This window comes from Thalassophryne amazonica, chromosome 3 (genome assembly GCF_902500255.1).
Source record: "Thalassophryne amazonica chromosome 3, fThaAma1.1, whole genome shotgun sequence".
Taxonomy (NCBI): Eukaryota; Metazoa; Chordata; class Actinopteri; order Batrachoidiformes; family Batrachoididae; genus Thalassophryne; species Thalassophryne amazonica.
In genome coordinates, this window is record NC_047105.1 from 51,031,221 (window position 1) to 51,044,584 (window position 13,364).

At 41.9% G+C, this 13,364-nt stretch overlaps 2 protein-coding genes across 4 annotated transcripts in view; one reads left to right on the plus strand and one right to left on the minus strand.

Moving 5' to 3' along the window:
* LOC117506692 overlaps positions 1-10,673 on the minus strand; it is a 33,878-nt gene extending 23,205 nt beyond the window's left edge. The window contains exons 1-3 of one of the 2 annotated variants that reach the window (XM_034166244.1): positions 10,374-10,673; positions 1,679-1,811; positions 1,008-1,157 (exon numbers count right to left, since the gene is read on the minus strand). In XM_034166244.1, coding sequence (XP_034022135.1) covers positions 1,008-1,155 — 148 coding nt within the window. In that variant the 5' untranslated portion in view covers positions 1,156-1,157; positions 1,679-1,811; positions 10,374-10,673. Of the gene's footprint in view, positions 1-1,007; positions 1,158-1,678; positions 1,931-10,373 lie in introns of those variants that run through there. The other variant, XM_034166245.1, reaches the window with a different exon arrangement.
* A 161-nt stretch (positions 10,674-10,834) lies between these two features.
* Positions 10,835-13,364, plus strand: part of znf362a (zinc finger protein 362a) — a 56,307-nt gene continuing 53,777 nt past the window's right edge. For both annotated transcript variants that reach the window (XM_034166246.1, XM_034166247.1), the window contains exon 1: positions 10,835-10,975. The gene's annotated coding sequence lies outside the window, so the exon portion shown is untranslated. The remainder of the gene's footprint in view (positions 10,976-13,364) is intronic.

Here is a 13,364-nt window from a genome sequence, read left to right on the forward strand (position 1 = left end):
TTGGGACATGTCTGTGGTTGACTATGTCTGTTCTCACCATCCTTTGCTTCAGCTAATCTGAGATTTTTCTTGGCCTGCCACTTCAGGCCTTAACTAGTACTGTGCCTGTGGTCATCCATTTCCTCACTATGTTCCTCACTGTGGAAACTGAAATCTCTGAGATAGCTTTTTGTATACTTCCCCTAAACCATGATGTTGAACAATCTTTGTTTTCAGGTCATTTGAGAGTTGTTTAGAGGCTCCCATGTTGCCACTCATGAGAAGAGATGCAAAGAGGGTAAACATTTGCAAATGGCCACCTTAAATACCCTTTCTCATGACTGGATTCACCTGTGTAAGGAGGTCAAGGGCCAATGAGCTTTTTCCAATAATTAGTGCTAAATGCATTCAAATCAATAAAATGACAATGTCCCCAAATTTATGCACCTGCCTAGTTTTGTTTAAATAATTATTGCACACTTTCTGTAAATACTGGAAACTTCATTTCACTTCTCAAATATCAGTGTATTCATCTGCTATATGATGAATTTAACTGAAATTTCTGATCCAGACAAACAATAATTTATAAAGGAAAATCATGAAAATATCAGGGGTGCCCAGACTTTTGCATACAACTGTACTTGTAAAACAGAGCAACAATGGCTGTAATTCCTAAATAGTTAAAGCAATATTTTTGTTAAACTCCTTGAATTAAAGTGGAGAGTCGACTCTAACAGCACATCTGGATTGTTTTAAGTCGTCCCCATTGTAGTGGTGTACAGAGGCAACATTACAGACATTGTCGTTGTCCAAATACTTATGGACCTGACTATGATCAAACAGCAGAAGCTTTTTCGTAGAACAAGTGAGCCGCCTTCAGTGTAAACATACGAGGGTAGGCTGAAAAGTTCTAAGGCTCCCCATGAAGGAGTAATGCATTAACTGCATTATAGTGAGACTTAGAACTTTTCAGCCTACCCTCGTATTTGTTTTTTTTTTTATTGTTGTTTTTGGGTCCTGTTCCTCACCTGAGACCAAGATGTCTGTGAAGATCAGGAGGCAGCAGCAACAGAAGCTGACGGGGCTGAAGGAAGCGGTCGGAGACGGCAGAAAGATCAGACCGCAGGCCACTTTACACACGCACAACACGGCCGCTTCGTCCAACACACCGTCCATAGCTGAAAGACAACAATGCAGGTCCAAATAAAGGAAAAGCGGCTTTGTTTTTCCTCTCAGCCTCAGGCTGGAGGACATCTGGAATGCCACCAAAGTCTGCTGACTGACAGAATATACTAGGCAGTATATTGTGGACTGAAAGGATCATTCAGCGTGTTGACATTCTAAAATGTTTCTGTCCCGTGGCTGCAGATCAATATTTCACTGTGCACGTTTGTACCGGACCCTGCACTGACACAGCTGACTGTCACAACAGATCACAGGCTTAAAATCAATTGTTTTTCTTCTTACAAATGCGATTTAAAGCTGCGTTTTAACTCTGTGAAGCTCCTGGAAAAACACATGCAAATTTTTTATTTTATTTTTTTTACAGGATTGTTTCCAACTGCGGTTCAATGTGTCCGACAGACTTCTACCAACTTCACCACATGATAAAAGTCTCAAATGCAACCGTGGTGTCATTCAGGAAAACACAGTGTATTCATAGATCTGGAAGGTTTTGGAACGTGCTCGAGTGACTTACCTTCAGTACTCACAGGAGGCTTCAAAGCAGCACGTCAATATGTTTCATCTGCTTTCTTCACCTCCCCTTTTGCTCCACCTCCCTGGGGGATAATGACCTCCTCCCCTCCCCGTCTGTGCTCCTTGCACCTGGCCTGTGTGGAGGTGAGAGAGGTGCGTCTGTCAGGGCGTGGCACTGTTTGTGCAGGCACGAAAACCAGTAGAACAACTGTGAGTGATGTAAAGTGTGGTTGTGTGTCAACATAAAATTCGCTGATCTGTCAAGAACCCATCAATGAAGGATCTCTGTCATCTGTGTGGGTGATACTCAGAAGTTTTACTCGTCCAAGAAACTCATTCAGGACTTCAATTGTTTTTTTTTTTAAATACTTTAAATGTCTTGAAGACGAACAAAAAGTCCAGCTGCTGGAAACATCTCGATCAACCCTTCATAGGCGTATGAACGCCAGGGCCCACTTTGAAATCTGAAAAATCTTTTGGGGCATCACCAAATCCTTCAATCATTATTTTGATCATCACATGAAACTAAGATAAAGTATTTCCATATACATTAACATAACATTTGTTTAAGTACAACCAACACCATATTAGAAAAGTATAATTTGTAAAATGCACATATAAATAAATAAAGGCAGAGTTGTCCTCCTGTAGAGTTGCCTGATGTCTTGGTGGCTTCCCTCACACACCTCCTCCCAGCATGGTCACTCAATTTCTGAGAAGTGCTGATTTGGCACAGATTTACCACATTTTGTATTTCTGAATGATTGGTGTAAACAAGAGGTCTCAACCTGATTTCAGAAAGGGTCAAGTGGGTGCAGGGTTTCTTTGCAGCCACCCACTCCACCGGGTGATTTCAATGATTAACATGACTTTGAGCAGATGAAATCAGTGAAATCACCTGGGAGTGGGTGGTTGCAAAGAAAATTTGCACCGTCTTGGCCCTTTCTGCAATCAGGTTGAGACCTCTGGTGTAAATAAAGTCCAAGACATTTAGTGGGTGAAATGTTCATGTATCAGTCCCCTGATTTATTTCAAGAAAACTGGCTGTAAACTTGATTATTTAATCCTGATATTTAGAATAAATTGTCCCCCCCTCCCAACTTTTTACTTTCCGGCAGAAGTTATGTTTTTGCCCCTGTTTGTTTGTTTGTTTGTTTGTTTGTGAACAGCCTGGAACCCACAATTTTTCATGTATCGTTATGAAATTTTTACAGAGCATTCATAACCTGATAGGCAAGAACTGATTGTTATCAAGGTCAAAGGTCAAAGTCAGGAAAAATCTTGGAAAAATCCCTATCCTTTAACATTGAACAAATGTTCAAAAATTGATAATTCTGTCACAAAAAATTGAATTTCTTTCATATTGGGGAGTGTTATGAAGGATGGTATCTTTATCAACTGACAGTTTGATCAGGTGTCGCAGACCGAACGGTCCGCCCCTAAAAATTGGTCCGCCCTGTCTCCGCTGCTCATGCGTCATTTCGGAGCATCAGCAGCTCGTCTGAGACTGAGTCTCTTCACCCAAAGTGATCAAATGGATTAATGGGATTATTAACCATGAGGTGACAAGGTAAAACCTCTTAAATTACTCTAAAGTCAGTTTTAAGCAGAAACGAGGGGTTAATCTGTGATGCTTTGAAATGATGGAGGTGCAGTGAATGCAACAGCTAGCAGCCCATGTAGCTGTGGCGCTCTGAGCACTTCCTCCATCTTTTATTATGAAATACTGCTGAATTTACGTGGAACGATTGTTGTACAAAAGCTTCAAATATCTGTCACTGAGACAGATGATGACTGGAGTGCAGTGTGAAGCAGAAACAAGGTGATAATCAGTGAACCGCGGCTGATGACGCATGCGCAGTGAAGGCAAGGCGGACCGATTTTTAGCGGGGGCCGATCAGTCTATGACACTGGATCTGATCCAGATTACAGATTTTGTGGCCATTTACATTTAACACTGAAACCCCCATTTAATGTATATTTTACATGGTATCTTAATTAAACATGCCCCAATCACTCTCATATTTGAAACTGAGGTGCAGACTGTCACTCACTATCACCTGACAAAGTTTGATCTGGATCTGATCCAGATTGTGGATTTTGTGGGCTTTTGAATTTAATACAAGCGAAACAATGCACAGCGGTGCGAAGCTCGCTCATGGTACTGGGAGTCCACTTCCTGGATCGACACTTCCTGGATTGGCAGATGAGATCTTGCAGGAACTCAGTGGCAAGTTAACACTGAAACAGGAAGTGCCAAATTTGGAGTCCACAATGAAAAAGGAAATGTCAAGTGTTGAACAATTCCTGGCATGGGTGTTACTGGGTTGCACTAGTGTGCCTAGATAGAGAGAGTGGCGTCAACTCAGAACATGGCGCCATTTTGGTTCCAACTGCGCTGAACTACTGAATGAACCTTTAATGTTTTCAACATTTTAAAAAAAATCATTTAACCACATACAGCAACACATCCAGGTAGAGGTGCAATCAAAATAAATAGAAAAATAGTTACGCTATCAAATTTACTTAAATTTACAATTTATGATGATTTATTTAATTTAAAGTCTGATTTATGCAGCTGCAGCTCTGTAACTCCGTGTCATGCAATGACGTGCATGACAGTCTAAAGTTCTCCGTCTCTGGATTATGTTTTGTTCTGGACTAATTTGACCCTCAACAAGCTTTTCTTTCCACAATCTTCACCTACAAATCAAAGGTAAGCTGTACAATTTCCTCTTTTACTGATTTCATGCCGTAAAGTTGCGGACTTTTCTGATCCATTTGTAATCAGTGCGTACTGTAAAAACTATTATCATATGATGGCAGATGCAGGATTGAAAGCAGAAAAGTGTCAAATCACAGCTGTTTGTGTCTGATTTAACAGGTGCACATCAGGCTTCAGGTCCCAGTCTGAACACTGTTTGAAAAAAAATAAACGGCCGGACTTTTAATCATGAAAATGACTCCGGTCCCACTTTCCTCAAATCAGCAAGTTTCAGAGCTGAACTTTAATTTGTACCTCTGTTACTGTGCACGTCCAGACTGCTCAGGGTTTTTAATGGAAATACATTGCGATCCGATGTGAGGGATATGTATATAACAGATTAGCTACAGTCAGGATGCGCTGAACATCTGCAGGAATCCTGATTCGGGACATGCGCCTCATTTAATAGCTTGGTCAAAATTTCCTCTGAAATTTTTTTTGTCGGCCAAATGTATATGATCCATTATCAAAATGTAAACAGTGTGCGCACTGCAAAAGCAGTGAAAGCAGCATAGTGCTTTCACTATGCAGCCCACAGCCTACACGTCAGGCTGCGGATCTGAGTCTGAGCACGGTGTGAAAAAAATAAACTGTCAGGCTTTTAATCACAGAAATGACTCCGGTCCCACATGCGAGGAGTTTAATGGAAATACATTGTGATCGGACAGGACATTTTATCCAATGTGAGCTAAAATCCACTGTACAAAATCTGTTATATATGGTGTTTATTACATGGAAAACAATACAAAAACTTTGAGACTGTTTTTGTCCGGTGACTGTGAATATCCAGTTTATACGATTACAGTTTAGGTGAGTTTTACTGTACATGGGACTGAACAATAAATTTATCTCTCAAAACTTTGATGATGTTGGCTTCCATCCCACACAGCTGGCTTTATTTTCCCAAATTTTTCTTCTGTTCAGATCTGAAGGGAATCTGTACATCTTGAAGCCCTTGCTGTGTCTATTTTGCCTCCAAATACACAACAACCCGGCATTTTCAGCAAGTAAATAAATAAAATAGCTGGATTTACATGCAGAGAGATTAACCGCGAACGCAATTTTGAACCCAGTATGGCACCATGAGTCACGTGACCGTTTTTTTCTGACTCATCATGTCGTCACTCTTTGTATCAAGGCACACTATTGCACTGGACTTCCCTGAAATCTGATTGGACACCCCGGTGCCACCCGGATGTTTGACATGTCACGGAACCACACGTCTGGTTGAATAGAGACATTTTGAAATCGGTAATACATACTGACTGCTGGGTCCATCCTGTATAGTAGTCGGTGCTGTGTTCTACAAAAAAGCTCTAATCCACCTTAGTAGAAGAAGAAAAATGTTAGAGCCAGTTTTGAGTTTGAACACATCATCTGAACCAGACTCCTAGTTACATTGGTGAGTAAACAGCCATTTTCTAATGTCTAAAATGATTTTCCTTAAACTCAAACTGATAGGAAATCTCTACAACTTGGTATAAATTTGATTAAAAATATAAGATACAGCTTCCTGATGGAGTGGTGTAGAGGAGGTTTTTCTTAAAAAGAAGACCTGAACATTCGGCTAATTTGGCCATACTGTGCAGCTCTACTGCGAAGTAGCTGAAAAGTTAGAATCTGAATTTACATCAACTTAAAAAAGTGCTTAAATTGGCAGGGGGTTGAGGGGTTAGTTGGGGAGCCTGGCCCCCCCAGAAGTAGAACATATTTGTCATGATTATGCTCCCAGCATATTTACTGGAAATAAATTGTGACAGACCTAAATGAGATGTGAGAACTTTTTCAGAAGCATTCCAGAAGCATTTACTGAAACAACGTCTGAAGGATGTAAATGACATGCTGAGACGCTGAAGATGCTCGTTCATGTCCGCAACATATACATATTGTTGAAACGCCTACTAAATGTATATTTTACATTATATTTTAATTAAGCATGCCCCAATCACTCTCATATTTGAAAATGAGGTGCAGACTCACACTCACTATCACCTGAAAAGTTTGAGCTGGATCTGATCCAGATTGTGGATTTTGTGTACTTTTGAATTTAATATTGAAAAGGCAATTTGGTGTATATTTTGCATTATATCTCAATCAAAAGTGCCTCAGTCACTCTCATTTTTCTGTTAAGGATTTACCTACACCACCAAAACTGGATAGAGGATCCAATTACATGCCTGTTTGTTTATCTTCCAGTTATCAGTCACAAATCAAATACGAAAAAACAATGACAAATTGTGCATAGCAAAGATAACCAGTGATCTGTGAAAATGATCTGAAAAAGAAACCAAAAATGCTGAAAAAAACAAACAAACCTGACAATGCCACAAAAAAACCTTTGATTCAAGTGTGTGAACTAAATACATCCTCCTGACATTTGATCACATCTAATTTATCCTATGAGAAGCCACTTCTAACAGGACGCTGACCTTGAAAATATATATATATATATATATATATATATATATATATATATATATACGAGGGCTGTCCGTAAAGTATAGGTCCTTTTTATTTTTTTCAAAAACTATATGGATTTCATTCATATGTTTTTACGTCAGACATGCTTGAACCCTCATGCGCATGCGTGAGTTTTTCCACGCCTGTCGGTGACGTCATTCGCCTGTGAGCACTCCTTGTGGGAGGAGTCGTCCAGCCCCTCGTCGGAATTCCTTTGTCTGAGAAGTTGCTGAGAGACTGGCGCTTTGTTTGATCAAAATTTTTTCTAAACCTGTGAGACACATCAAAGTGGACACGGTTCGAAAAATTAAGCTGGTTTTCAGTGAAAATTTTAACAGCTGGTGAGAGATTTTGAGGTGATTCTGTCGCTTTAAGGACTTTTCACAGTGCGAGACGTCGCGCAGCGCTCTCAGGCAGCGTCATCAGCCTGTTTCAAGCTTAAAACCTCCACATTTCAGGCTCTATTGATCCAGGACGTCGTGAGAGAACAGAAGTTTCAGAAGAAGTCGGTTTCAGCATTTTATCCGGATATTCCACTGTTAAAGGAGATTTTTTTAATGAAAGACGTGCGGACGGGTCCGCGCGTCGGCTCGCAGCCGCCGCGACGCTCCGTCACAGGAAAAACACCTCTGTTGAAAGCCTTAAGGACAAGTTGGAACATCTCCAGCTGATAAACAATTTCTCATATACTCACTCCACTGAAAGCCATCAAAAGCCAACTGGATTTTAACAAATGGTTATCAACAGGGAGGTGTTTTTCCTGTGCTGCCGCGCCACGTCGGCTGCGTCCCGATGCACGGACCCGTCCGCATGTCTTTCATTAAAAAAATCTCCTTTAACAGTGGAATATCCGGATAAAATGCTGAAACCGACTTCTTCTGAAACTTCTCTGTTCTCTCACGACGTCCTGGATCAATAGAGCCTGAAATGTGGAGGTTTTAAGCTTGAAACAGGCTGATGACGCTGCCTGAGAGCGCAGCGCGACGTCTCGCACTGTGAAAAGGCCTTAAAGCGACAGAATCACCTCAAAATCTCTCACCAGCTGTTAAAATTTTCACTGAAAACCAGCTTAATTTTTGAACCGTGTCCACTTCGATGTGTCTCACAGGTTTAGAAAAAATTTTGATCAAACAAAGCGCCAGTCTCTCAGCAACTTCTCAGACAAAAGAATTCCGACGAGGGGCTGGACGACTCCTCCCACAAGGAGTGCTCACAGGCGAATGACGTCACCGACAGGCGTGGAAAAACTCACGCATGCGCACGAGGGTTCAAGCATGTCTGACGTAAAAACATATGAATGAAATCCATATAGTTTTTGAAAAAAATAAAAAGGACCTATACTTTACGGACAGCCCTCGTATATATATATATATATATATATATATATATATATATATATAAAGAAGTTGACCACACAAAACACGAAAATCTTTGCTTCGTATACTGTCTGCAGTGATCCAGGTACATGCCATTTTTACGGAATTTTTGAAGCAAATAAGTGAATAACTATGGTAGTACAGATTTAGTTGTGGTTGTCCTTTCAAATACACTCATCATGTGCATGAATGTCATGGTAATTTGGGGCTTTTAAGCATATCTTTGATGTGTTCTTTTGTCAGGGTGGAATGATTGCAGAGCAAACATTAATGACTTAAAAAAAAACAGTCAAAACAGATCAACACTGGGATTTGAACACAAGTTTCACAGCAGATGCCCTACCTGATGCAACTCCAGTTTTACTGGGAGAAACACAACCCCACGGTCTTACTAAGAGGTCTCAGAGGCGAGTACTAGTAATCAGGACCTATACCCTGCTGAGCTTCTGAGATCTGAAGGGATCAGGTTTACACAGAAATGTTAGTGTGACTAAATGTGACTAGCGACCAAATAATGCCATTTAACACCACCCCCCCCCCCCCCCCCCCCCCGTCTCCTCACGTCAACAGTAGCAGGTGCAGCAAGCTTCTAGTGGCAGGCAGTGAACAAATAGAACGGAGAAATTAAATGGAAAATGTGATAATAAAAAAAACACAACAAATAACTTTCAAATCACGTTTATGACTAAACTTTTTCTATGACTCTTTTCTGCATGTACGTAATGACATTATCACACAAAAAGACATCACTCTTTACGGAGTGACGTCTCTCCGGGTAACGACACTGCGTCATTCAGTGTGACGGAGGCCAGCGGGAGTTGCTGTGTGTGGTCATCTGTAAACCTCATTCCCCAACGCCAAAAGGCACTCTGGCCACAGACACCAGAGCCTGTGGTTTTTAGCCTCCTGGTCAGAGCGCCTGCCTCCCCCATGCAGGAAATCATAAGTTTGCATCCCGAGAGTGGAGGGACAGCGTGTGAGAAACAGGAACTTCTCACTAGTTCTAGTATTAAGGAGAGCATGTTGAAGTTGCTTTTACATTTATGGTAGGCTATATGTTGCACTAAAATAGATTAAGTAATGTTAGAAAAGTGTGACAATTAAAAAAACATTTAATTATGGTGAATTACCTTTATTTGCTGATTTTCAATTCAACAGACTTATAGATTAAAGGCGCTTGCAGGAGTGGTGATGCCACAAAGGCATCCAGCTAACTCAATTCCATAAACAGGTTCACCTCTGATTTGCTGTGGTGACCCCAAGTGGAAACAAGGGAACAGCTGAAGGGACTTACTTTTAGTACATTTAATGGTGTATGTCAGGGGTAGCCAAGTTCGGTCCTCGAGAGCCACCTTCCTGACACTCTTAGTTGTCTACCTGCTCCAACACACCTGAATCCAAAGAAAGACTCGTTAGCAGACTTTAATGAGCCTTTCATTGGATTCAGGTGTGTTGGAGCAGGGAGACAACTAAGAGTGTCAGGAAGGTGGCTCTCGAGGACTGAACTTGGCCACCCCTGGTGTATGTCAATAGAATCACATTTTATTTTTGTATCTTGAACAAAACTGGATCTGGTTTGTTAGCTATTTAAAAAGTATTACATTTATTTGTGAACTTTAAAATCAGTTTGGGGTTTTAATGTCCACCATCAAATAATACAAAGAGGTTAGGACTATAGACCCTAAGACTAGTGAACCCTAGGATGAGTAGACCTTAGGACTAGTAGATCCTAAGACTCGTAGTGGACCCTAAATGGTAAATTGACTGCATTTATATAGCGCTTTTCCATCTGCATCAGGTGCTCAAAGTGCTTTACAGTAATGCCTCACATTCACCCCGATGTCAAGGTGCTGCCATACAAGCCACTCACTACACACTGGGAGCAACTAGGGGAACTAGGGGATTGAGGACCTTGCCCAAGGGCCCTTAGTGATTTTCCGGTCAGACTGGGATTTGAACCAAGGGTCCTCTGGTCTCAAGCCCACCACTTAACCACTAGACCATCACCTCCTCTAAGACTAGTGGACCCTAGGGCTAGTAGACCCTCCCAGTGAGAGACAACAACACAACAGAGGTTAAATATGCAACAAACTGACCTGCCCATGAGAGCTTCCTGTGAGATTTTTAGTTGTCAAAGCGGACCTCGGCGGAGGTGTGCACTCTGTGTAGTGCCCTGCTGATTATGTTCAAGTCCCCTGCAGCTTCAGTTTGGCAGCAGTGCTGACCTTAGCACAGAGCATATTAACAGGGAGGATATTGAGGATTACACTTCATCCTGTCCGTGCACTGTGACCTCTCTCACACACACCTCCACATTAAAGAAATGCAACAAATGACCGTTTGCAAATTCGTGTGCTTGAACCTGCCTCAGCCCGGTGACAAACACGAACCCTGTCTCTGCACGCCACATGTTATATTCAGTGTTTATCTGATGTGCGTGCAGAGGAACGGCAGTAATAATAATAATCATTTTGTTATTTTGCACTCCTGTGCGCTCAGCAGAGGAAATCATCCATCGGAACCATTCCAAAGCAGCAAAAAGATTTTTTTTTTCTTTTCTTTTCTTTTTTTTTGCGCTGAATGGTTGTGTGTCTGCAGCACCCAGAAGTGAACAGCAGGCGACCCGGAAGGTTTGAGGTCCGCCTGAAAGCAGCAGAAAAACAGCCTTTTTTAAACATTTCTCCTGTCGCTGGTTCAGGTATGTTGTCTGCTCGCTGCCGTTTCTCTTTTTGTGTGTCGTGCACAGCTGCAGCGTCGCCGTGTGTCTTTTTGAATCATGCAGAAGTCAGATCAGAGACCGCAGAGGCTGGAATCAGAAAGATGTTCTGGGTTGTTTTTTTTTTCCTCTCTGTCTCTCTGTGCTGACGGGATGATGTTCGGTTCGGTAGACGCACGGTGGTTGTTGTAGGAAGTGTGTGTGTGTGTGTTTTTTTCCTCCTCACGCCGGGCTATTCAAACCTGCAAATCTAAGTAAACAATCTTTCCTGCGCTTAAACGCAAATAAGTGCACGACGCGCCCCCGTGCGTCGAAGCCGCTTTAATCCGCCGAATTATGTGCACATAATTCCACATCTGCAGAATATGGCGTCCAATCCTAACCAAAAAATAAGACAAGGCTGCCATTTTTGTTTCCCTTTTGTCTGAAATGTTTAATAAACTGAGTGTGAGGACGATGTTTGCGCGCATCAAAGCTGCTTTCAGGGTTTTAATGACGTGTTAATTCGGTGGAGAAGCTGCTGCTAAATTAAAAAAAAAAGTTCAGATGAACTTTAATTTCAGGGCTGATTCGCTCTTTATCTGTTTGCATTTTAAAATCGTTTTTGTTGTTGTGTTTTGTTTGCTTTTTAACAAGAAGGGCTGTTCTCCCACACTGTTTAACCAACACAGAATTCTTCCACATAATGGGCAAATTAATTCTTTTTATCTTACTGGTAGGCAAATTTTATTTATTTATTATTATTTTATATGGTTATTGTGATCGCCTGCATGCTCACACACTAATGGTTATTTAATGACTACTATATTAGTATTTTTTTTTTCTTTTTTAGCTTTCTGAACGTCAAGCAGTTTGTTGGGGGGAGGCTCCTATTTTTGATTCAGTGTGGTTGTGTTTTTCACTCCACCTGCAAGTCCTGCACCTCTATTCAGTGTTTTGTCATTACCCATAATTCAGTGTATTTTGGCAATACATTGCATGCATTATGAAATTGTTGGAAGAGTTCTGTGTCGCATACTTTTTTCCCCCACTGGATTTTTCTTTTCCCCATGTGCATTTTGCACATGCGTGTGAGTCAAAACTGAGCATGATACAGCACATATCAATATCTCCTATGCTGTTACGAGTGTTTTAGGGGGGAAAAGATTTCATGATAATTATGTCTTACAGTTTTTCCCCCCTTCCTTGGGGGAAAGATTGTATGCTGATAATAAGAAGGAAAAGATTTTTATTTTAATATACAATCAATTTCATAAGCAATTATGTGCACAGATATGTTTCAAGAGGGGGAAATATTTCCACCGGGGGGATATTGATATGTGTTGTATTATGCTCAGTTTTCAGATGGGGAATGAAAAATACGGTGGAAAGAAAAGTATGTGACACCAGTTTGTGCTAATATTTCAGATCTTTCTGGAATACAGCTATCCTGAGACGAGCCTGACTGATATACGAGGTCTGCACTTTTTCGGCACATTCTACTGTTACAGGAGTTTTTTTCATGGAAAAAGAAGCGGAGGATTGCGCCACCGTGCCGCTCATGGCGCGGGACAAAACCACCTCCATGTTGGTCTCACAGGACGGCTTTCAGACGGCTTCCGGTTGCTTTTCAGTCGTGTGAATATCCGAGAAATTGAGCATGAGCTGGACATGCCCCAACAGGTCCTGTGAAGCTTCATCACGGCGTTGCTTTGCGCCATGTGGCTCCATCCTGACGCACGGAATTCCTCCGCACGTCTGTCTCAATGTGCTGAAAAAGTGATGATGTCCACGTCTTCCGCAATTCCGTCTGAAAGCCACCTGAAAGCCGTCCTGAGAGACCAACACGGACGTGGTTTTGTCCCGCGCCATGAGTGACACAGTGGCGCAATCCTCCGCTTCTTTTTTCATGAAAAAAACTCCTGTAACAGTAGAATGTGCCGAAAAAGTGCTGATGTCCACGCCTTCTGCCTTTTTGTGAAAGTCAGACGACGTCCCGGATCAACAAAGCCTTCACGTTGGAAATGATTTGGTTGTTTCAGCGGGGTTTGAGCCTGTCGATCGGCGCTCGGAGCGCGGTGCGCTCTCAGCAGCTGTGGGCGGTCTTTAAACCGTCTGGAGCACTCCTTAATCTGTGTAATCCCCATAAAATCGTCCCTGAAAGCCATATTAATTTTCCGAATGGTGTCCACCTGGAGGTCTCTCACAGTTTCTGGAAAAAAATTGATGCAGCAAAGCTCCAAATCATTCAGACATTTATTCGCAATAAAGATCCGCTGAGAGGGGTGGACCACTGCTCACACAAAGCCTGCTCACAGGGGAATGACGCAACCGACAGACATGAAAAAACTCACGCATGCGCACGAAGGTTCAAGCTTGGCTGATGCAATCA